The sequence below is a fragment of the Haliaeetus albicilla genome, chromosome 4, assembly GCF_947461875.1.
Source record: "Haliaeetus albicilla chromosome 4, bHalAlb1.1, whole genome shotgun sequence".
NCBI classification, from domain to species: Eukaryota; Metazoa; Chordata; class Aves; order Accipitriformes; family Accipitridae; genus Haliaeetus; species Haliaeetus albicilla.
In genome coordinates this window covers 44107777-44133148 of record NC_091486.1, presented here as the reverse complement: position 1 = coordinate 44133148, position 25372 = coordinate 44107777, and the positions used below count along the sequence as shown (strand labels likewise).

Below are 25372 nucleotides of genomic sequence, written 5' to 3'. Positions count from 1 at the left end.
ATTTTGGGATGAGTGCTGGCATGGGACAGCTGCGGGGATGTCTCTGGCCACAGCGACCAAGCCATTGACTTCTGTTGCCATCGGAAAGGCCCCAGGGATGTTCCAAGCCACCTTCCCACTCTGCCCTGACCTCCTTGGCTGGCCCAAGCCAGGGCTGCCAGCATGGCCCTGCACACCCCATCCCAGCTGGGATGCAGGGGACCCCTGGCACTCAGGAGCATCTCAAGTCACTCCATGGAGTGCACCACAGTCCCCACATCCCCCACCCATTCCCGATGCTGCCCATCTGGGAGTGTGGGCTTCTCCCTAAGCATCCCCATGATCCTGCCGCACCCCCCTGGGTTGGCCGGCAAACAGAGCCGCTTTGACACTGAAGAGGACCATGTATGTGACCCTTGTCTGCCAGCCCCCTGCTAAATTGCCCCTCTGGCAGCAGTGGGTGTCTCGCCGCTCCTGGCCAGCAGCCCCAGGCCATCACCCGAGGGCATGGGGGGCCCGCGCGGGAACACAGCCTCATTCAGAGGGCTCGGCGGGGGGAGCGGTGAGCTCCCTCTCCTGCTTTCATCCCAAACTGTGTTCTTGCTCTTACACCCCAATGTGCATTTCTCCGAGCGCCAGTCCCCGCCCCCCCGCTCCCTTCCTTTCAACCCTCTGCCAAAGAGGCACATCTTGATCCCTGGCTGACATACAGCAGGGTCACAACCACCTAATGATGAAGCTGGAGGCGAAGTAACCTCTCCTGCCTGCCAAGCAGGGGGGGACCAAACATTAGCCATTGGGTAAATCATTAACCCGAAGGCAAAGGGCCGCTCTGGGAGAGGGGAGCATGCAGCCATGGCCACGGGTCACCTTGAAGCCTCCTCACCGCCATGGCCCCAGATGCTGCTGCAGTCAGGCGGCTGTGGGGTCTTGGTCCTTCCCCTGTCCCTGCAGGGAGCTGCCAGCTCTGCAAGCACCCCGCTCCCAGGATGGACACCCCAAAGCCTTTTGATGTGCACTGCAGCACCTGCAAACTGGCCATGAATGCCAGCATGGTGCGCTTGGGGAGCATCTCTTGTCCTGGCCACCGGGATGTTGTCTTTTAACCGGCCACTGTGTTTCACTGGGGGTGAAACAGCCCGAGGAGGGAATGGTGACGCTCAGCCTTGCAGAGGGAGCCAAAACCTGCTGGCGGTCCCCGTTTGAAGAAGCTGAGGCTGGATGGAAAGCGATTTTGGACTCAGCAGCACCCCATGGGGACAAGGCAGAAGCATCCCTCAGCGCCTAAAAACCTGGGGGAGTTTGGGGAGGTGAGACACACACACAAATACATGGACATCACCCAGCCACATTACCTGCAGAAGCATTAATAAAGACACAAGAATACCCTTCGTCCTCCTTGGGGAGAGCATCACAGGGCAGAGGCAGGTGCCCGCCAGCCAAGTGCATCCAACACAGGTCTCTGACGGCCTCGCAGAAGCCCTGGCACGGCGGGGGGGTTATGGGGACTGAGGCACTACACCCGGGGAGCAGGAGCAAGCAGAGAAACCACTCCACGTAGCGATGGCACCGCGATTCAAGCAGCCCCTCCCACTCATGCAAAGCGGCCCGAATTTCCGCCTCGCTGCTGTGGCGGAGGTAATTCGGTAATCTGAAATGGTTGGTGCCCAGCACGCTGCAGAAGGGCAGGTGGGTTGGGATGGGCAGGCAACGGCCAGCCGGTGGCATCAGTCCGGGTAAGAAGGATGCGAGCCCTGTGCCGCTACTACCGTAGAGTTGCATAGTGGCGGTTAGTAAATCAAACTCGAGAGGACCGGAGTTATTGGCAAAAGGAGGATCCACACCGTTAGCCACCCTCCTGTTAGGCAAAGAAGGACTCCAGCTCCCGTTCTTGCCAGCCAGCACCAGCCCCCGGTGGCCGGTGCCATGCCGCAGGTTCGGTGGGGCGGGCGATGCTCCATGGTGGTATCGGGGTGGTTGCGCCGTGGGGTCCCGGGGCGGCACCACCTGATCACGGGTACTGTCACCTGGTGAGAAAGGAAAAGGGGCACTACCTGGCCGGGGACCCGCTGGTCTCTGCAAGGACATCTGTGTCCTGGTCGCTGCAGGGGTCCCCGTCCCCAGGAACTGCGGGTCCTCGGTGTTCCCCATCCCCAGGAGCTGCAGGTCCTCGGTGGTCCCTGTCCCTAGGAGCTGTGGGTCCTTGGTGGTCCCTGTCCCCAGGAGCTGCGGGTCATCGGTGGAGCTGCTGGCCACATCCTGGTCAGGGGCAAGTGACGTGCCACGGGGAGGAGCAATGCTTGGCCGTGCAGTGCTCTCCACCAGCCCCGTGGCATTCCAGTCCCACTGCTCGGTGTTTTCGGCCACGGTCCCCTTGCCCATAGGTGTTGCTGTGCTGGGATCCGGCTCCTGGCGCTGTGGGGTGGTGACGTCCCCCACCACCTGGCCATCCCATGTCCCTGGGGACACGCTGGGGGTGGGAGCTGCTGCAGAGGCAAGTGGCTCCGGTGCTGTAGTTTCCTTGCTGGGTACTGCTGGGCTTCCCGTGGTCTTCGTGCTGCCCCAAACCCAGTCCAGGAGCTGCATTTCAGAGGGGGAGAAGCAGCAAGCCAGGAGGAGCAGCAAGCCCAAGCGAGGTGGCGGCGGGGCCATTAGGAAGGCAAAACGAGTCCCGTTGCTTCAGAGGTTGAAACGGAGAGGCCGGAGGAAGGAAAGGAGGGAAGAGGCAGGAGTTTTGCCCCGGCCGCACTCCCGGAGCACTCACATCGCTCTCTCCTCCCCAGCTCCGGCGCACGACCCTTCAAACCGGAGCAGAGCAGGAGGAGTGGCCGCACCGCCGGCCCTGCCAAACCCTCCTCTCCCGAGCGCCAGCCTCCCCGCAGCCGGCACGGCCCCCCAGGGACCCTGCCGCCCAGCTGGGAACCCACCTGAGCCCCCCAAAACCTCTGGGAGCCGAGCCAGTCCTCAGACGCACCCTGTTCCCTGTCCCAGCTGCTGCTACCAGCTTTTTAACTCCTTCCTGCCCTGGAGATCCTAAATCCTCTCTCCTTGTTTGGTGGCTCTGGTTAAATTACTGGCATAGAGAGCTGTACGTAGGGGGGTCATGCATGGACATGGTCCCCACAGATGCCCAGTTTTGGTGGGACACACAGGTACCCCTGCTCCAGCTCTCAGGGAAAAGTTATAACCTCAGAGCAGATAAGAATGAGGAGGGAAAAAAAATCCCAGAAAACATTTCCAAGATTTCCACCGGCCGGAAACACAAGTCCCAAAAGTCAAGTGCTTTTAAGCTGCTTTCCCGGCTCGGTTACGGAGCCAGGACCCCTCCATGTGCTGTCGCAGGACAGCAAGGGGAGAAGCTTGTGATCCCCCCCCCACCGCGAGCATCATGCGCCAGCAACGTCTCGAAGCCAGGAGGTCTGAGCAATTGCAGCCTTGAACGCTTGAGTTTTCCTGAAGCCTGGGATGAAAATCTCCCCAGGGCAGCGCTGGTGCTCTCCCACACCCCCCAGAATTCAATTGTTCTTCACCCCAGCTTAAAAAAATCCCCCCAAATCCACTTATCTGGCTTGTTTTCCCACATCAGCACTGCTGTGCTCTGGAGATGATGACCCCTGTTCCTGGGGACCATCACATCCCCAGTCCCCTGTGGGGATGAAGCACACCCATGGCCTGCACTGCCATTCTGCTCTTGCTGTGATACTGGGCAAGTCACCTTCATGACTCAAAAAGTGTCCCTGAGAAGGGACATTGACAGGTAGGTGACAATTTTGTCTCCCCCTAGACAGGATGCTACATGACCAGGAAAGCCACAGGCTGCAGTAATGTGGTCCCGCAATGTGGAGTGGGAAGGGATGCAACTCTCCTGACGCTCTGGCTTGAATATATTCAGGAAAAGCACTGAAACGAATGCTCAGATGTCTATTTTGCTTTACACAACATTTCCCACACTACTTTTTAAGCGAAACGGGTGAGTTTTCCCCTTAAAATGGTAGTTGGCACAGCAAGGATGCTGTTGCTAATAGGCTTGCCCCATGACTGATGCTGTTAGGGGTGCATGTTGTGGAACAGCCCACGACTAATCGAATGCGGGACGCATTTTTGTCCGTATATCAGAGTTTCCATATAGCCCCCCGAAGCTCATGTGCTCCCATCAACCTGATGAAAGGAGCCAGCCTGCCAACCCGCCCCGGCGTGTTTGGACGGGACCCCGCTGCGCCCGGCTCTGCTCCCCTGGGGCTAGGGTGCAGCATCCTGGCAGGGTGCGGGACCGCCCCTCATGTCCTTGGCACGTCCGAGAGGGATGCCGGTGACTGCTGCTCCTCTCCCACTGGTGGGGAGGACAGATGGAAAAGCTTGGTGTTCCCATGGCCTCTGCCCCAAACTGGGGGGAGATAAGTGGGGTGACAGCCTGTGGCAAGGATGTAATCCAAGCCCCGTGGAGCCACGCAGCATCCCCAGGGCAGCTCCTGGAGCCAGGGGGGAGCATCACGAGCCCCGATGAGCTGTCTCGTCTCAGCCAGGAGGGTTTCGATGGTGGCACCATGCTGGGGTGCCCCAAGCGTGTGCAGACACGATGCCCAGCTGGAAAAAATCCCGTTTCTCCCTTCTGCTGGGATTAGGCAGCTCACGATAGCAGAGCAGAGCAAAGCAGCAATCCTGTGGGACCTCCCTGTGCGCGGGGCCGCTGCCGCCAGCCCTCGTTAAGTCAATGATCTTCGTTTCACTGCACACCTCCACGCTGGCGGCTCCTGGGGAAGGAGCCAGGGCTGGGGCATCCCCACAAGCTACAGCATCTGTGTCCCCTGGCTGTGCTGCTGACCCCCTCTCAGCAGCAGGATTTCCAAAATAAGGGCTCGGAGGCTGGCCCGGTGGCACAGGTGGCCATCCCGACCCAGCATGCCCAGTTCTGCCACTGATCAAGCAGCAAGGCAGGGACAGGGAATATACCAGCCAATGAAATATTTTGGTAGAGGTATTTCCCCAAAGAGAAGCCACAGCAGCCAGCTTGCTGGCAGAGCAGGGGAAACCCCTTGTTTTAGTGTCATCTAGGCTAAAGGCTCTCAAAAAGCACTTTGCACACTCCAGGGGATGCTGCCGGAAGCTCATTGTGACCTTGCATTTCTTTAAAAGCAAAATTGGACCCTCAGTCTGGTCCCAATTCTATCCTGAACAGGCAGGCTGTGTCTTCCCACCGCTGTCCGGCATCTGCTGGTGCAGCCTGGTCCCCCTGGAAAAGGGGGAAGAGTCTGCCCTGCTCGCTGCAGGCCTGGTCCTGTCCCAGAAGAAAAGGAGGGGGGAAAAAGTGGGGGGAAGGCGGGAGAATAAAGAAGGGGGGAAAAGGGGGGGGAAAGGGGGGGAAGGGGGGGGAAGGGGAGGGAAAGACGGGGGAGAAAAAGGGATAAAAGCCTGTCACCCAGGTTTCAGACCTGCTGCATGCCATCAGTAATTAAAGAATAATGCTGTTATTCTTTGGAGGCAAAAGTGGGGCCAAGCAAGCGGGTTTCAAGTGACGCAGCCATGCAGGTCCCCGTGCCATAGGAGCAGCCCATGGCAGTGGCCAGGGACAGCAAACCTGGCCATGAATGTACCAGGCTTTGCAGCACGCGCTGCATCCCCAACCTGCGTCCTGAGCTCTCGCTGGGGGCAGCTCCGGGTTGCTCTCCCCATAGCATTTTGGGAGGGGACGGGGACCCTGTCCAAGCCCAGCACAGCAAACCCTCCACCTCCACAGTCCAAGGCTGGACCCCCCAGCAAAAGCCGGGCAGGCAGGGATGGACAGATGGACAGGCAGATGGACAGCAGAGGGAGCCTCAGGCTGAGCAGAGCGCAGAAGCATCCTCAGGAGACCCATTTGTTGCACCCCATCAGGGGTGATGATCCATCCTAGTTACACCGAGGACCCCTCCTATCCTGGCCATGAGCCCAGAAGTCACTGAGGTGTGGGCAGGGATCGGCAGCGGTTTTTGCAGGGTGCAGCCGGACAGAATGCAGGCAGGGAGTTGTGATGTGCGGCTTCTTTCTTCCCCCTGCTCACATCTCAAGGGAAAGTCTCCGCAAACTGGTGGGGGACCCTGGGTCCGAGGGGTGAGAAGCCTTGAGCCCAAAAAGATTAAGTGCAGCTGCAGAAAGGGCTTTAACGCTGACAGTGGATCCCGCTGCCAAGAGATTGAGTCACAGAGGGAAAGACCCCCCAAGGCACCCCCCACTCAGCCACGTGCTCCTGGACCTGGGGAGGGATGGAGCTCACAGCATCCCCATGGCACAGCTCCCAGGGAGCCTCTGTTAGCAATTGGAGGCTTTAATTAACAAATTTGCCCATTACTGGCCTCCGTTTCCCCCATTCATCCATTTTCTGTTTGCCGAGTCCAGCCTCAACTTCTCCCAGCCCGCAGACAGGATGGCTGAAATCGCCTCTTGCTTTTGGCCACCACTAAAAATGTCCCCAGTCCCTTTGGAGCAGCCGCACTGACCCACACACAGCATTGCACTGGGGGGTACTCCACGAAACGGCCCCCTGGAACCAGCAGGAAGGATGTCTGGGGTCAGCCCCAGGATGCAAATGCACCACAGCCCCACAACCTTTCCAGAGCCCGCTGGCACTTCAGCAGCTTGCCAAAAGCTTGCCGGGTTTCCACCAGTGATGGCAACATTGCCGTAGTGTGCTCGAGAAAGCATCCACCTCCAAAAGGCACAAAACCGCAGCAGAGCAACTGCTTCGGACTGCCTCTGATGCCCTATCCGTACATCTCCCCTTCCACGGATGCTGCTGGGGAAGGAAGGAAGGAAGGAAGGAAGGAAGGAAGGAAACCTTGACACTGGCACAGCCAAAATGCTGGAGGTGGAAGCACTCATGCATCGAGCAGAAAAATTCAGTGACTGTCAGCAGCAGATGGTAGCTATAAATCCTACCAATGTTTGGGATTTTAATCTGTTCTTTATCTAAAAGCCCAAACAACAGTTAAAAGGCCCTCATCAAGACACATGCTGAGGATATTGCCACATCCTCAGCCGCTGACCTCCCGTGCGGAGACAGCCCCTGAGGAGAGACGGTGGGACCCGGCCCATGGACGGGTGCTCAGCCAGGAAGACAGGCAGGCAGGGGATGGGGACGAGAATGCACAGGAGCTGAGCCAGCATGAGTGACGGCACCCATCATGGCCCCAAAAATGATGCAGGTGCCAGTTTGCTGGGACCTGCCTCCGGGCCAGCGTTTCCCCCCCGCCTCTGGCTGTGCAACACCGCTGAGCCCCTGGGACCGCAGCGTTCCTAAACATTTACTCATGAAGAGCCAGAAACATCCTCCCAGCAAATTCCTTGATAAGATAAACTGTGAAAATGTCACGACTGCCTGGGGGAGCCATCAAATAACTCTGGGAGGGAAGAAGGGTGGCCATGCCCAGACCCCGCTGGTACCTGCATCCTCCTCCTGCTCCCAAACTGAGCAGAGACAGAGGCACCCGCTGTCCCGGGGCATCCATCCTACTCATCTAAGGAGTATTTTTGTCAGCCCTCATGGGAAATTATGCAGGCAATAGCAGCGGGCAGGGTGAGCAAAGCGCAAAGCAAACAGCCTTCCTTCCAAGTGTGGCTAAAAATACTTGCGGGGGTCGAGCCCCCTGGGAACGGCGCACCAAGGGGCAGACCTCACCAAAGGCATCTTGAGTTTGCCTTGTAACTCATTACTCTCCGGCGAAGACCGGGAGCCCCAAGCTGGAGAAGGGACAGCCAAGAGATGCTGGTGTCTCCCTTTTCCCCATCCACATGGGCAGGAGGACAAGGCAGCAGGGGCAGGGAATCGGGGCTGGGGTGACTTTGGCCACCCCGCGAGGTACCCTGGCCACCTCAAGAGATAGATGGCAGAGAGGGGCCATCAACCTCTGGGTACAGCGGAACCCAAGGGAGGTCTTTAAAAGTGCAAGGAGGTCTTTAAAATGCAAGGTGAGCTTGGTGTGACCTGTAGCCCCCAGCCCCACCACCGGTCCCCCCCTGCCCTGCCTTCGCAGAGGCCACCAGCTCTGCTTCCCATCACTTGCCTCCCTCTGGGGCCGACTGACAGCCCAGAGATAAGGTGGGGGGACGGGAGGGAAGGAATGCGACCCCCTCACTCACCCTCCTCCGCGTTAATAAATCACCTTGCAGACTAATTGCTCCTCGGAGGGGAAAGACAAGACTCATCCCCGCCTCACCCCACCCCCCTCCTTCCCCCACTGCAAGGTTCTGGCTCAGCCGGGGAGCCACAATTCCAGGAAGCCCCGAATTTCAATTGCGTTCCTGGCATTCCTGCCCCGGCAGGCAGCTGAGGGGGCTCCAGCAGCGCCCATGACCGACCACTGTCCAGGCAGGCACGAGGGCCTATCCCAGTTATCAGAGACTGGGGGTCGGTTCCCATCTCTTCGAGGGACTGAGCGGGTCCACAGCTGGGGAGCGCATCCCTATTCCCAGGCACCTATTTATCTAGAAATACAGGGAGACCAGTGCACCCAGCATCCTGGCTCATGGATGGATGCTGTGCCACAGGATGAGGGGAGATCAGGGCTGGGATGGAGGGTTTACGAGCTGACTCGATGCCATTGCAACTTGCTCATTTGCACAAAGCAAAGCGGAGAAGAAGAGGACAAGCTACCCAGGTGTGGTATGCTTCCCCAGAGCTCAAATGAAATCTGTCAGCATCACACAGCAGAGAAGCCAACGAAACCCAAAACAGCAGGACATGACTCCCATGAGCATATTCCCAGCCACGGAGAGGGCTGGGCACCAAGAGGGACTGGGAAAGGGCCTCAGGGATACCCTGCACACTGCTCGACCATGCTTGCATGCTGCACCGTGCCAGGATGTTAAGCCCAGGATGTTAAGCCGCCAATGTCAAAGAGCGCTGCTGGAGGGTAACCCTGCACCAGCTTTGAAGGGTGCATGACAAAAGCTGGGAGTTGCCCATTCTCAGCTGTTTTTGAGGACTTAGCGCAGAGGAAAATACCAGCACAGCCAAAAAAACCCCCACAATTCACCATACAGAACACAGAACTGCCAAATGAAATAGTACCTGAAGCTACGATGGAGCAGTACAGCATCCATCCTGCATCCGCCACAAGCTGGGGATGCCAGGTGCTAGCTGGTCCATGCTGCTGCAAGAGGTAACTGCCACAGCTTGTGGATGCTTTATGGAGCCTCGCTGCAGCTTTACGGTGAGGGAAACCCACTCAGCAGTTCATTAACCTCATCCTCAGTGTGGCTCGTGGCAAACAAAATCCAAGCTCAGGCAGCTGCTGCAGGGCCAGGTGGCGAGAAACACTATTTTGCTAGGGAATAGAAAGGAAAAGAGGGATCCAGGAGGGGGTTTTGGGTTTGGACTTCAGCTGCAATCTCCCGCTCATCCAACCAGCCTCGGTCTTGTCAGCACTGCCCTCCTGCAGTGCAGGGGACTTTGTTTAACTTGGAGCCTCTCAAAGTCCCTGGCTGTGCTTGTAATAAGACTCCTTGTCCACACTGTGGTCCTTCCACCTCTCTGCACTCTTCAGACAATAGTTTGCCTGTGCTGCAGACTTTGGCATCATTTTCCTGCTCTTTCCAAAGTTTCCTCTGCACCAGACAGCTGAGCTTGGCCATCCTGCTTTGGCATCACATCCCATTGCTGGGTTGTCTGCTGGGCACCGCGCTTCATGTCAGACCTCGCCACAGCTTTCAGTCCCCCAAGGTGGGGATACAAGGGGGTGAGATGCCCAGCAGGCCCTTTGGGGGTAGATGCTGGGGGTCAAAGCTATTTAATGCTTTTGTCAGCAGCCTGGATAAGGGGCCACTTAAACAGGGAAAGCATCATCCAGCCCTTGAACCTACCCAGCTGCACACGTCCCAATGCTAAAGAAAAAACAAATCTGTTGAATGCCTTGAAATTAAGTTGAGCAATGACAACTTGATATCAGCCAAGGCTGAAATCCCACACTCCCTACCAGGATGACAGTCTGTGTCTCCACTGGCACAGGAAGTTAAGCAGCAAAATTTAGATCTTTTGAGAAAGTCCAAGCACCACTGGAGACAGATATTAAAGGTGCCAAACAGGTCAATGTTGTCAGTGGCTACTTTCCTGCTCCATGCAAATGGAGAGAAGGTATTTTAGCTTCCTTCAGCACTGCAGAAAGCCAACAGGACTTGGATGAGGCCATAAAACACATCATCCCTTTCCAACCAACAACCAAACATGCTGGGTGAGAGATCTTGTTCTCAGCACAAGCAGGAGATAAGGATCAAAAGCCATCGGTTGACCAATTATTCCCTTTTCAACAAATCACTTGGTTTTAAAGCAAAATACAACGTCAATAAATGGCTTTAATGCACTGGAGTTTACCATCTATAACGTGACAGATGTCAAGAACAAGGATGGGTGTAAATTGGGTTCCTGCTTGCATGCAGATGAGGATTCAGGAGCAGGTTTGTTCCCTCCTGAGCATGGGGACGGTGCCATGGCTGGGCACCATCCCCGGCATCGGCATCCCAAAGCAAAGCCAGCCAGCCCATGGGCACAGTGCCACCGGCCAAGGATGGCCACACGGCATAGTGCCCTGGAGATGGGTCCCCACAAGCTGTTTTCCCGGACGATAAGGGTTAAAAAAAAAACCCCAAACAGCACAAAAAAAACCAGCAGGCATGCCTGAAGAGGAGGATTAGAGAGAATAGGGCCATTTCTCAGTGAAGACTATGGCAACGTAAATAGAAAAGTAACATTACGCTCAAGACGGGGGCCCTTTCCCTTTGCTCCTGCCCTACAATGCCACTATTGTTTTGCTGACAACTGGTAATTATCCCAAGCTGCACACACTGGTATTCCCACCCTTTAACCGGGAGGGATTTTGCTGCCACCGACCCTCTGACACCAGCAAAAATTCACATACCACAGGGTTCAAAGCAGGGGGCGGGCTGAAAAGGCTGGGCGAGCCTCACGGGGTACGTCATTCAGGGACCTCCTTTTAGTCAACCCTAAAAAATGAAGCTATTTGGGATGATTTTGCTCCCAATAGCTATACTTGGGGTTCAAGGTGCCCCAAATAGCAGGGGGTCTTTCCCCCATCCCCAGTGAGCGGTACCCATTGCCATCCTAGATGAGAAAATATTCACCTCTCAAATATCCAAGTCTACATGGCATGTCCTTTCTCAGCCTAGCAGCAAAAAGGAAACTGCAAAAAATGAAATAATCCCATGGAGGCACGCTTTTCCTCCCCTCCTAAAAAGCTCAGGCATCCCTGGGGACCCTGGACCCCTGGGATGAGCCCCTGCAGGCAGCTGTTGCCCTGCTGCCTGCTGCAAGGGGGCTGTAATGGGGATGAGCTGGACCCATCACTTCCCATTTATGGGATGGGGGAGTCACGGTCCCAACCTCCCCAGCCCACCAGGAGTCCAGCCCAGTGCTGGCACCAGCTCAGACAAGGTGATAAAAATACTGGAAACTGCCTCAAGATGGATTAAAACACTCCCATGGTCAAAATTTTTTTTTTTTTTGCTTTGCAGGCTGGCGCATGAGCCAGAAAGACCAGAGAAAGAGCAAAAAAATGCATTTATTTTCTATCACAGGCTGCAGGCAGCACAGCCAAGGACAGAACAAGGCAGAGGACACACGCAGACACCAAAGACCTGGCTAAACACCACAACCAGCTGCTCTGGGATTGTTTTTTCTTTCTTTTTTTTTTTTTTCTGCATTTTAATTACACGATCGCAGAAGTTTCTTCCTAACGGGAAAGCTGGAAACCAGTTTTTCCTGCAGCAAGGCCAATTCCATAAATGCTAGCACTGACCTGTAAAGATAAAAAAAGCCCCATAAATCAGCAGAGCAACATCTTTCCTTCCTTACAGTGTCACCGGCCTGTTTCACTGGGGTGGGTTTTTATTGGTTGTTGTTTTAAGCACCCAGGAGAAAAGAAACCGCTCCTAAAACCCCACTTAACCCATCCCAGCTGCAGAAAAAAAACCCACGTAGGCAGGAGGAGCTATGCTATGGGACTTTGGGCAAGCTTCAGCCTGTCCCTGCAGCACCCGGCTGGGCTTTATGGGGAACGAACACCCCTTCTCCCAACCCTGGAGCCCCGCCAGCCCCTTGCCTAATTGAAGCGTGTGGCCGCTTGCAGGGCGGAAAGCCAGCAGCCGGAGCATGGAGGAGGCTCCATCGCCTCCAGGGGTGAGCCCCGCCACCAGACCAGCACCCCGCTTTTAAGGATGCTGAAGCCTGGAGGAGCTCCCAGGGTTGTGTTGATACCTGGCTGACCCTGGCTCCATCGCTTGTTTGGCCAGAGCAGTGACACAGCTGCAGGGCAAAGATTAAATAAACCCAGATTTTGTTCTTTCAACTGCTTTTGGCCAGAGGGGGTTGTTTTGCACCCCTCTTTTCGGGGATATTGGAGCACAATGGGATGGGGGGAATAGCAAGGGAGGGATGAAGGCTTGAACGGCTTACAGGGAAAATGCTCCCCGGCCCCTCTGCAAGGAAAGGAGTGCAGGAAAAAGCCCGGAAGGGGCTGCAGGGGAAGCAGAGGAAGGACTGAAAAAGATTAAAATGGGACAATGTTATCAGCAGGCAGCTACCCCGTGTCCCCGCACCATGTACATGGGGGGCTCTGACTGCCAGGTCTTCCTGCGCACCACCCACCAACACACTATGGTACCTACTGGGGTAACACCCATCGGATGTTCGGGTGCCAAACACTGGCACTGTCTGCACCCCTGAACCCAGGCACGGGCAATGAAGCATCGCCAGCAACACTCGGAAGCAAACCAGGATCATCAAGGGATTGAACAGTGCCGAAAAAGATTAAACAGCAAAATGAAAGAAATTAAAACATTTTTACTCCCTTCCCCTAGCAAACTGGTTTTTACTCATCAGTCCAAACCGGCTCATCAATCCAAACCACATCAGCAACACCCCAAGGCCAGAGGGATGTCAGCAGCTTAACAGCAACCCCTGCACAGTGACTGTTCGCACAGTCAGCACATTGGGGATGTACTGGGAGACGCAAGCATTGGGATGCAGGGGATGTACCGGGAGACCTGTTTCCACCGTGAGAGTCAGATTTACAGCGACACAGGCTGTCCGGAGGTCCCAGCACAGTCACAGTGGAGCTGGCGCAACTGGGTGGGCTGTACCTGGCCACAGAGCATCCCATCCCAGTGTGCTCCCCAAACCAGGGTTGATGTTGGTCTGGGGGCAGAGATGCTTCACCACTGACCCACCCATCCCTGGATGGATGCAGGCCAGCCGAAACATCTGTAAGACTGTTTTATCACCCGTCTCCCAAATTTCCCTGCCGCTGGACCGAAGCTAATCACCAGTAGCTGCCGGCAGAGCCTGGGGCAGGCGCAGGGAGAAGGGCCAGGGCTGCCCCCAGAGCCCAGCCCACCTCTCCCCCCTGCCTGGCCATGCGGAGCGGCACGCATCCGGACCACCAGCCTGGGATGGAGCAGGACCCAGCCAATGTCCGCCTTACACCGCTGCATTAATCCTGTTGCTAGGACACCCGCGGGTGAAGAAATACAACACTTGACGGATTAGCGTCTAGACTGGCTGACCTTTCCCTCCGCTCGCGAGGTGGAACCAGGGCGAAAATCGGGCGCCGTTGGCTAAAAGGAGGGGTTTTTGTAGTTTTGGTTTGGGTTTTTTTTTTTGTAGATGGGAGCCAGAGAGGGAGGGACATCACTGTTGCTGAAAGAGCCATTTCACTACCTGCTGCTGGAGAGGGATGTGCAGGAGACAGACCCGGGTCTTGCAACCTGCTGCCAAGCCCAGGCTTTGCCAAGCAACCCAGCCTACAAAAGAGCCTTTCATGAGAGGGGACGATGTCAACTCTGCAATTAGCAGGGGAAAAGAAAAAAGAGCCGAAAGAAGATTATTACCTCCAGCAGTTGCCTCTAGGGGCCCCTCTCAAATGATTTTGTTAACTCTTTCAGCTGAGCCCAAGGAGAAGGTAGGGAAGGAGCCACCAACATCAGCAGCAGCCGGTGGCCAGCTGGACCCAGCGTGGCATCCCAGCCTTGCAGGATGCCACGAGGAGACCCATCCCCTTGGGTGCTGTTGGGGCAGTCCGGCAGCAAGTGATATCTCTGGCTGGGAGGGGACCACACTACAGCTACCACAGACTCCCGCCCAGCCCTGGGGAGTCCCTGCGAGGTCCAATGCTGACCTCGGCGAGTGGCATCCTTGCTCAAACCATCAAGCGGCCGCAGGGTATGCCACGCACCGAACCTCTTCCGCCTCCTGCGTTGCTAAGTAATACGACAGAGAGCCCAGCCCACCAGGTGCCACACGTGGCGGGGGGATGACGGGACTCCCCCACATCCTCCACCTTCAGGGCCTGATGTCTTCATCTCCCCATGAAAAAGAAGCAATAGCTTGTCAAAATAAAAAAAACCCAGGTTTTTATCAGATGGTGCCCTGGTTACCTGGTGCGAAGAGGTTAGAAAACTCCCTCCAGGCATCTTTTCTTTTCCTGATGCCAGAACTTAAAAAACACAGCTTTCCCTTTTGCCACCCACCCCAAGGAAATCCAGGATGGGTCACCCAACCGAGAGCAGCTTGCCCTGACAGTGCTACTGTCCCCCTTCCCCACGGACATCACCCAATGCAAGTCATCCCTACAAAAAGCCATCTGGAGAGAAAAATGCCTGACCTGGCCTCCAGCCCTCCAGGGACTTTGGCAGTCAAGAGGCCAGCCTGAGCACGGTCACAGGATGGGGATGAGGGATGCGTGGGGACAGCTTACCCGTCTGCCAGGAGAGGCCCCATGAGCACCACTTTCCAGGCTTCCAGGTGAAGTGTGGCTGCAGCACTTGCTCCTAAGGAGCCAGCCCAGGTTTCCCCATGCCTCAAGGATGCCTTTGCCGGCCAGAGTGCTAGGCTTGTCCCCGTGCAGAGATCTAACAGCAAGCCCCAGGTGCAGAGGTCCCCAAAGCAGGTGCAGAAATAACAACTGGTTAATCAAGTCCTACATTAAAAGCCAAAAACCACGCACGTGCTGCTGCTGCACACCTTCCTCCATCCACAATGCCAAGGGCTGGGACTATCTTCCCACTCCCTGATATTCAAGGTGATTTAGTACCAGCTGAAATCGTTGCAGATCTCTTTCACATCACCTCGCACACATCAGTGCCTCCTCTGAGCACTGGCTCTCAGCAAGATGAGGCACATCTTCCTGGAGGGCAGCAGCACTGAGGTCCCACGCACATTAGTACCCAAGGGATGGGGACTGTGGCTGGAAGACAGGAGAGCCAGTGAGAGCAGCCCACAGAGAGCAGAGAACAGATGGAGCGATGGGGTGAGATGGAGCCCTGCACCAGCCCCTCATTCATCGCAGAAGATGCTGCCTCCAGGCTGCATGCAGAGAGATGTGCAGGATGCTCTTGGAAAGGGTCCATCTCCCTCGATAAGGCTGCGGGGAGCTGAGCCAGCGGGTCTGTGCCTGTGCTGGATCAGGCCTCTCCAGCAGCCTCGTTGGTGCTGGTATTTCCCAGGAGGGCGATGCCATGCCGTGCGCTCCATGCCAGTACTCTGGGGAGGGAAACCCCACTCATGATGCAGCAGGACATAATCTCCTTACAAAACATGAGGCCTCCTGGCTCCAAGAGTGCCCATCCCCTCCCAGGGGGAGCGACCCGGCACTCAATAGCAGAGCACGAATTCATCTTGTAAGCAAGGCAAGCAGTTATTAATTGCGAGCACGCACTAACAAACGCTGGATTGAAGGCTTACAGTCCGGGCACGTGGGCACTACAAGCCCTTCTCCCGTTTCAGAACCCAGCTGGGGTGAGGCTGGCATCAGCGAGAGGGTAACACGAGGTGTCCCGGGGCTCCGTGTCACCCACAGGTCTTGGGTCCAGACAAGCCCGTCCCCTTGCAGCAGCACAGCCCCCTGCCCAAAGGGAGGGAGGGACAGCAGCTATGGGCACCCTATCCCTGGGAACAATGTTGGGAGTGGGACAGAGGTCCTAGGGGGTCTCCCCAGGAGGGAGTGGGGAGATGACCCCATGCTGGGGTTTGGCAAGGAGCCTCGAGAGTGACTGCCACCCCCAGACCAGGCTGGCCACATGAGTGCTCACCAATGAGGCTGAATCCAGGGTCTCCATCCACACCCAGCAAGGGCTCAGGTGCCCCCAAGATGAGGGTCCTGGCCCCTCTGGAGAGCATTTTGGGGCAATAGGGGAAGGACCAAGCCAAAAAGATGCCTTCCTACCCTGGGAAGTTGGTTTAGAGTGAGACAAGACGTCGTTTCACCTTCATCCTAACATGCTGGCGGGTGCCTTGCTACTCTGACTTGCGTGCATCACCCCTCCAACCCGGACCACAGGTGCTTAGGAGAGGGGTCCACATCACCCCTTCCCTGGGGACCCTGCTAATTCCGCTGCTGGCAGGCACAGCCGAACATGCAACACCCCAGCACGACCCATCTCACCAGAGGCATGGGTCCCACATGGGCACCAGAAGGGGAGGCCCCTGGATTTCAGCAACCCCTTGCCTTCCCCCATCCCACATCGCCTCCTGTTTAATAAATTACAGCCTATTGTAAACCAGAACAAACACAGAGCCCCTGATCTGGCACCACCAGCTGCAGTGGTGGCTCAGGACCCACCAGCAGGAGCAATGGCCGAAGCCTTGTGCACCCATCAAACATGGACTTCTTGACCTGCCTCCCCTGGAAATGCACCCCAGTGTGGCACTGCCTTGGCTGGGAAAGCCAGTGGACTGGAGGGAAGGCGGATAGGACCCAGGCCACCATCCATGGCATGGGTGCAGGCAGCGAGCACCGCCAGCTTATCTGGGGTTATCAAAAAGGTGTAGTTTATCCAAAAGTCAACAATTGCCAACTCAGTTAAGTTACAGACTAACGAGGAGGGTGGAAAAGAATAAATTTGTTTGACTACAGTGTTTACTGGAGGGAAGGCAGGTGGCTTACTTGTGAATTATAAAATCAGAGATAGCTTCAAGGGCTGTCAGGCTGACAGAGATTTATGCCAGTGGTGATGGTGGAAAGAGCATGGGGATGGTGATGCTGATGAGCTGCAGATTCCAGGTGCCCTGGCTGCTATTCCCACCCCAGGCTGTTCGAGCAGCCTCCCACAACCTGGGGACAGGGTCAGAGGAACAGCCAGATCTTCCAGTCCCCCAGGAGGAGGAAACCAGCAGATCGAGCTTGGGAATAAAATGAAAATACAATAAAATCCACTAATGACCAATTTCCATCTTAGAAAAGGGTTGTGAGGCGATGCCAAAAAAAGCAATAAAAATTCCACAAAAGCAACCTTTTCAACTGAAAACCAGCAGACACGGGATGTTCCGGACCAGATGTTGCTTGCTGAGAAAGCCCTCAGCGCCAGGGATGCTCCTGCCAAATGCCGCTGCCGGTCAGAGCCGGGAGCACAGCAAGTCTCTGGAGCCTTGTCCCCGAAGCAGCCCCATTCCGCAGCCCTTTGGGGGGGGGGTGTTCCTGCTCCCCTCCAGCCCCCAGCACTTGCTGGAAGGCAAAAGCCACCCCACCTGTGGCTTGTGGAAACCATCCCTTCACCCCCAAAAGGTTTATTAACTGCACTCATGCCTCAAGGCTGTTGAGGTTTTTTGGCCCGTGGTCTGCTCTCGCACACACCAGTGGGGAAGGAAATAGAGATGAGAAAGAGAAAACATGCTGAACAACACTGAGACGTGCAATTACGTGGGCAGAGCTGGCAAATGTGCCTGGCACTGCCAAGGTAACCCACTGGCTGTGCCGGTGATCTGCCACCCACCCCACAGGCAACCCTGCTCCCAGTGACCGGGAGGGATGCAGGACATCAGGCTGCAATATCGCAACAAGATACCCAATGGCTTTCTTTTTAACGAAGGCTTCTCACTCATTAATAGCAGAGCTGAGCTTTCCAAGCACAGGAGCTGGCCTCACGAATGTCTGAACAACTCTGCATTAACCCAAATCTGGACAAATGGCACCCAGACCGTATCAGCCACAAGTTTCCCAGGTTCTGCTGGTTCCCCCTCTGCCACATCCTTTCCTCTCCACTCTTTGCTTGCTCCCACCCAACATGACCCATTTTTGCCCTCAAGCCCACTCCTGCTCTCCCCACGCCCACAGCCTCCACTCTCACGTTTCTCCCAGTGGCTCCAAACTCACACTAACACAATGCCAGAAGCCCCCATTAGCTGTACAAATGTCCAAACCATTTTCTAATCGTGTTCAGCTCCTTGCTTCAATTATATCTTTGCAACAAGCTCTCTAGACTAATCAAGTCCCACATTAAAAGCCAAAAACCACATGTGCTGCTACCACATACCTTCCTCCATCCACAAAGTCAGGGACTTTCTCCCACTCCCCAATATTCAAGGAGATTCAGTACCAGCCAACACTGTTGCACGTTTCTTCTCCACCACCTCCCACCCATCAGTGCCTCCTCTGAGTACCAGCACTCAGCAGGACAGGGCACCTCTTCCCAGAGGGCGGCAGCAGGGCTGCTCCACACACATTGGTACCTGAGGGATGAGGATCATGGCTGGAGGACAGGAGAGCCAGTGAGAGCACCTCACAGAGAGCAGAGAAGAGATGGAGCGATGGGGTGAGGTGAAGCAAAGCACTAGTCCCCCCATCCATCGCAGAAGATGCTGCCTCCAGGCTGTTATACACAGTCAGAGAGATGTGCAGGGCGCTCTGGGAAAGGATTCATCTCCAATGCTTTTTCAAATGTCATCAGATATGCTAGATCATTAAAATGCTTTATTAATCCCATACCTCTGGGCTGCTGATATACATCCGATACTTAATCCCAGATGTCTCCTTCAGCGCTTTGAACTCTCTACTGAAATGCCAGAATTAATTCTCTTCTTGGTAAACTATCAGAGTTTGGAAGAGACACAGCACACTGGCTGGGATTGTTATTTCAGGGCTTAGAGCGTCATCCCTAAAGGTCGCCACAGACCAGACTGGTGCAGAAGAGAAGCTGGCACTGCACACATCCAACAACAGCAGGAGCAGCAAGGTGCAGGCAAGCCCTCGCCGGCAAAGCTGTGCAGCAGCCCCTGCCAGCCCCATGTGAGCAGTTTGCACATCTCCATCCCTCCTCTGTCTCCTCCAGCTCCCCCTCTCCATGCATCCTCCCAGAGACGTCACCTTCTGCAAAGCAGCCCCAAGCTTAGACCATCTCTCAAGGCAGGGAAGCATTAGCCGGAATAACATGGGAAGGTTGCCTGTGGGTGGAGGATCTTCTCCCTCTGCTCTCCACACACAGGGCAAGTACCCCTCCTTGAACCCACTTCCCTGGTACATCTCTCCTGGCTGAAAAGGGCTCTGCGTGGACTTTAATGAACTGGAGAGTTGCTGAGGCCCTACTGAGCTGGTTATGGTGGCTGCCTGTCTGTCATGGCCACGGGAGCTCAGGGAGTCCTCAGGCAGCAGGAGGGAGCCCAGGTGAGAAACACGAGAACTCCAGCGCAGGAAGGATGCGTTGCTGAGTTGCACACCAGCATGGACCATGGGGCTTCCCATGTGGCTGGGGAATGGGAACACCAGATGCCCATTTTCTAGGCGGTGCTCAGAAGGAAAGGGGTATGTCCACGGCAGGGTAGCCTAAACCAAGAGCACAAACCAGAGCAGGAGCAGGTAGAAAGCATGACAAGCAGGTCAAGGGAGGCAATTCTCCCCCTCCACTCCACACTCATGAGATCCCACCTGCCGTACTGCATCCAGCTCCATGGTCCCCAGCACAAGATAGACAGACCTGTTGGAGCGGGTCCAGAGGAGGGCCAGAACACCTCTCCTATGGAGAGAGGCTGAGAGAGTTGGGGTTGTTCAGCCTGGAGAAGAGAAGGCTCCAGGGAGACCTTACAGCAGCCTTTCAATATATAAAGGGGACTTATAAGAAAGACAGAGACTTTTTACCAGGGTCTGTAGTGACAAGGGGCAATGGTTTTAAACAAAGATGGTAGGTTTAAACTGGACACAAAAAAGAAATTCTTTTACGATGAGGGTGGTGAAGCACTGGAACAGGTTGCCCAGAGTAGCTGTGGATGCCCCATCACTGAAAGTGTTCAAGGTCAGGTTGGATGGGGCTTTGAGCAACCTGACCTAGTGAAAGATGTCCCTGCCCGAGGCAGGGGGGTTGGACTACGTGATCTTCAGAGATCCCTCCCAAGTCAAACCATTCTGATAATGATAAAGCAAGAGCGGGTGAGTTAGACTGCAGATGCACAAGGGTGAGATACCTTGGGCTTGCGTAGAAGAGCAGGTTGCCCCACATGCTTGGGACCTTCCTCCCAGAGCGGCTGCGACAAGCCCCAGGACACAACAGTAGCATCCCATGGTACCAGCTGGGGTGAGAACAGCCCTCCCTCACCATCCCAAATGACCCAGGACAGACCTCAGCTCCACCAGACACCCCCCAGGCTGTCCAGGAGGCTGGTTTGCAAACAGTGGTGGCCACATCGCCCATGCGCCCAGGTCCTCAGCATCCTCTGCAGGCTCTGCGCTCACGGGCGGATGCAGCTTTGGATCAGTCTTCGTTCCCCCTGTGCTCGCTCCCTGCTCCACACACTCCTGCCTCCTTAAAAAGAAGTGGTGACATCCCCCACTAGAGAAAAGACTGTTTCCCAGCAGCACAGTTATCTAGGTAGGGATTTTTTAAGCCATGCAATTAACGCCTGAAACAGTCTTGGAAAATGTGTTCCTCTGCCTTCTCCAAATGCTCAGGTTTGCTGTTTAACTGCACCCAAATTGTATTGACATAAACACAGTAAGAAGAGGTTATTCCAGCTGTGGGCCAAAATAAAAAGAAGCCATGTTGCAAAGAGGCTGCTATTCAGAGCAGAAACCCCACTTCTCTGGGATCTGGTAGTGTGTGTGCAGGATCTTCCAGCGGCCACAGGGAAAAGCAGCTCGGCTCTCAGTCCTCCCAGGGACATGCGCCAGCGGGGGGGGGGAGCTCCCAGGCACCCACAGCTCCACAGGGCCAGGAGAGACCAGGGCTGCTCCCATTCCCCACATGGAAACATAAACATAAAATCAAGTCAGACCTCTGGAAGAAGGATGCTGTGGACGGACTGAGTCCAGGTACAGAGCTACAAAACCACTGAGAAAATTAGGATTGGGGCTTGAAAAAGTTGCTTGCACCAAGGGAAGTGAAGAAAACTCCTGCCTGGGGGCACAGCCACTCTGTAGGACTACTCAGGTTTCTTTAAACCAAGTTTCCAGTCCCAAAGTGCCATCCGAGCAGGGCCACTTCATCTCCGCTGCCTCCTCCTCCTCCTCAGGATGGGCAGGAGGGATGGGATCCATCTGCCAGGGAATGGATCAGGAGCCCCAGGAGCATCCAGCAGTGCTGCAGGGAGACGTCCACAGGCTTGGCTCCTTCCAGCTGCCAGCAGCCCAGGGCGGCTTTCCCTCCCCACCAGCTCCCACAGCAGAGAGCGGCAGCCCAGATAAGGTTTTGCAAACAGAAGTCCCACCAGCTGATAAGGAGATGAAGAGCCCGCAGAGCCTCCCGAGCACAGCATCCTCCCCAGTTGCTCCAGCCCATCCCAGGGGCCTCAGCAGCCAAATGATGCTGTCAGAGCTGAGAGGTGCCAACGCTCCCCAAGCCAAACCTGTGCTGGTGGGTGCTGCCCATGGCCGATTTGCCACAGCCCTTCTCCTAGTCTTTAGAAGAAATTCTTAAAATAATGTTTGCGAAAGCTCCGATCCACCTGTCAAAAATCCCCAGGCACTGATGCCAAAGCAGTTATGTCACAGGCTGTAAATCACTTTGCACAGCACCTGTTTCATCTTTGAAGGCACGTGCTTGCAAGGAATCCCAGCCATTGAGACCGACGAGCCATTGAAGATGGAAATAAAATCAGGCACAAGCCTCTGTGCCGGCAGCAAGCAGCTCTGGCACCTGCTATATTTAACAGCGGGAGGAGGCAGCTTGACTTCCCAGGTGCTGCCTGCATCCTCATCATCATCACTACCCAAGACCTTGATGTACCAGCCCACCCCAGCCCCAAATCGATGCAGAGAAACTCAATGCAAGAGAAGATGAATGAATTCAAGCTGTCTCATGTAGCCATCCCCACCAGCAGACTGGGGCGACCCCAGCCAGCTTCGTAAACCCCTAAGGGTGAGGATGGCCCATCTCCAGGGACATGTCCCAGGGCTGTCCTCCTTCCTGGGAATGGGGATTTCCCCAGCATTCAACCCAGCCCGGGCTGCTGGCCTGTACGTGGGGGGACACCCATAGCCCTACACGTGCCCCAGTTCCCCCATGCTCTCAGGACTGGACCCGTGAAAGCATTCTTGCAGCATCCCCATCCCCTGTGTGGCTACGTGCTCTTCCTGAGGAATCCCAGAGATCTGGTGATAAGATGTAAGACCAGCTCTGGACAGCTAAGCCACCAAATTTACAAGGCAGGCAGATAAAAAGAAAGGTTATCACCATGCCAGGACGGCCTTCAGAGCAAACATGTCCCAGGAGCCATCACAAAGGAGGGCTGGCAGAACAGGCCCTGCAGTCCTTGGACATTGAACCAAGGGGAAAAAAAAAAAAACCAGAAGGAAAGAAAAAAAAGCCACACCAACCCTCTTGCAAATTCTTTTAAAACCCGATTTGCAGCCTGCCTTTGGTAGACCGCCAAGTCAGCTGGGTGAAATGGGCACCTCCCTGCCAGCGGTGACCGGCACCAGCGGTGCTCCCCCAGCATTTAACCATTTAACCCCTCTGCGTACTATGTGAAGTCTCCTTGGGGACCCCTGGTGTGGCTGCTCAAAGGTGGGGGGGGATGCAGCTTCTGCTTGGCAAAGGGTCCAATGCCCAATATCATGCCAGGAGCCGGGACACCGGTGGAGGTGGGGGGGGCAGAGAAGGGCATGAATAGCTCTGAGTAACCGCTGTTGAACCAGCTCCCTGCCCTCCAGCTCAGTTTGGCCGTGCTGGACGGTCTCCAGGGACCTAAAATAGTCAATTCAGGATTTCACATAGGAATAATATTCCCATCTCTGAAGAGCTCCAAGGGGAGCTTTGTTCCTTTGGTCCCTGGGGAGGCACCCACACATGGAAAGTCGCAAAGCCAGCCCGGGGCATTTTGAGAGCTTCTCCAAGTGTTCCCAGACACGCTCTGGGAGTGGTGGGCATCCCCACTGCCCAGGCCATTCTCTCCCCTTCCGCGACGTGACCCAGCTGCCAGCAGAGCCAGCCTCCGCACAGCATGCTCGAGCTGTTCCTAGATGACATGAAGCCTTGCTCCAGCAAATGATCCACCAATTTCATGGCCCAATGCCTGTCTGACTTCCAGCTCACCTGTACCTGGGACAGCCACTTACCAACACGTCTTGCCCAGCAGACGATGACAGAGGGGGGCACGAGCCATGCCTCGTAACGTGCTGGCAAGCTGATAACACTCAGCACAAGCAGAAGACAGCCAGAACATCACCCTGGATAAAAGCCATCCTTGCCCGGTTTTGGATCGTCGCTTGCAGCTCAGCTGCTTTTGCAAATGGGGTTCCTGGGCTGCAAAGTGGGGTCGGGGGTCCCTGTGTCAGCCGTGGCGTGCTCTGCCACCTCATCCTGGGCACACATCCAGAGACCGGCTGCAAGGGGAGGAGGGCTTTCAACCGGTCTGGCAGCCGGGAGGAAGCTTCCCCGTCGGGGAGGTAAAGTTCACCAGGAGAATAGGCAGCTCGTGCGCTCAGGCAGTGGGAGAACCGGCTCACGTGCCCCGTGGGGAAAAAAGGGCTGGAAAGCTGAATCAGCACCGAATTCCCCTCTCCCAAGGCACCAGCAGTTTGAGATTGAGATGAGCGGTTTGTTTCACTGAGCCCCAAAGGCAGGGGAAAGCCGGGGAGCAGTGTGGGAGGTGTTGCATCCCTGGGGCACACGCTCGAGGCTCAAGGCTTCCTACCGCTCGCAACGCTTCCAAGGACACACAGTCACCGGGATGACTTCTGCAGGCACGGCAGAAACCACTAACACATGGAGCATGGCCACTTTGGGGCAATGCCATCCCGCCTGTCCCACAACCAGAACCGACCAGACAAACCACTCTCGCCCCAGTAAAGCCTCCGAGCACACTGCAGCCAGGCACCTCTCAGGGGTTGCCCGGCACAGCATTTCCCTGGCATCCTTTCCCAGTGCCCCGTTGATGAGAGGGGCACACGGGACCCCAACCCTGCCACCCTCAGTGGCCACGAGGAACACTGCATTGTTCTCCCCCCATCACCCTTCTCTTTGGGGACCATGGACTGGGCGCAGCATTCGACCCGAGGGGACACACAACCCCATGCCTGCCGGGGAGCAGGGCCACGTTCGCAGCGCATCCCAGGGGATGGGGGGCTTCAGGACAGAAAACGGGTCCGGGACCCCGGGCATGGCGGTAGGCACCCCCCTCCCCAACATCCCGCCCACATTACCGGGCTCCTGGAGAGCGGCGGGGACCAGCAGGACAAAGAGCCCGAGCAGCAGCCGCCGCGGGGGGCACCTGCGGGAAGGGAAGAAGAGAGCAAGAGGTTACCCACCCTCCCGCCGGTCCCGGGCTGCCCCCCGCCCGGCAGCCCCCGGCCGAACCGGTGCCCCCCCCCCCCACTCCCGCAGCCCCAGGGGGCCCCGGCAGCTCGGGGGTTCCCACGGTACCGGTGCCCCCGAGGTCCCCACCATATACCGGTGCCCCCTCAGCCTCGGCGGCACCGGTGCACCGGAGTCTCGGCAAACCCCGGCACCTGTGGCTCCGGGGTCCCTGCGGTACCGGCGCCCCCGGGGTCGCCCCACAGTATACCGGTGCCCTCCAGCCTCGGCAGCACCGAAATCCCGGTGCCTCCCAGCCCCGGCGGCTTCGGGGCTCCCGCTCTACCGGTGCCCCCTCAGCCCCGGGGTCCCGCTGTACCGGGGTCCCGCTGAGCCCCAAGCCCGGCTGCTCCGGGGTTCCCGCGCTACCGGTGCCCCCCTCCAGCCCCGGCAGCTCCGGGGTCCCGGTGCGCCCCGGCGCCCGGCAGCCCCCCCGGCCCCGTCGCTCACCCTGGGCGCATGGTGCCCGCTCGCTGCCGGCAGCACGGCACGGCTCGGCTGGGCTCGGCTCGGCACGGCCTGGGGGGCGGGGAAGGGAGGGACGGGAGGGGAGGGGCGGCCCGCCCCGGGCTGGCGGCGGAGCGGGGGCCGGGGGCCGGGGCTTAGCCCGCCCCCAGCGCCCCGTCCCGGGGCTTGCACGGCCGCTGGGCTCCCGCGGCACGGAGGGGGTCGGGGACATCCCCCCCCCGCTCCCCGGGGCGTCCGGGCTCTGCGCCAGCCCCAGCGCATCCGGTGTGCGGCGGGCACGGCCCGGCTCCCCCCCCCAAGCATCTCTCCCCGAGGAGCATCCTCTCCCCGGGGCGCCGGGGAGCGCCCTCACCCCCAAAGGGCGCCGGCAGCCCGGCCCTGCCCTGGC

The 25372-nt window shown here is 56.9% G+C and overlaps 1 protein-coding gene across 2 annotated transcripts in view; it reads right to left on the bottom strand.

The window, feature by feature from the left end:
- COL18A1 (collagen type XVIII alpha 1 chain) overlaps positions 1-25049 on the bottom strand; it is a 41768-nt gene extending 16719 nt beyond the window's left edge. The window contains exons 1-2 of one of the 2 annotated variants that reach the window (XM_069782201.1): positions 24967-25049; positions 24366-24433 (exon numbers count right to left, since the gene is read on the bottom strand). In XM_069782201.1, coding sequence (XP_069638302.1) covers positions 24366-24433; positions 24967-24977 — 79 coding nt within the window. In that variant the 5' untranslated portion in view covers positions 24978-25049. Of the gene's footprint in view, positions 1-1334; positions 2877-24365; positions 24434-24966 lie in introns of those variants that run through there. The other variant, XM_069782200.1, reaches the window with a different exon arrangement.
- Between the last annotated feature and the right edge of the window lie 323 nt (positions 25050-25372).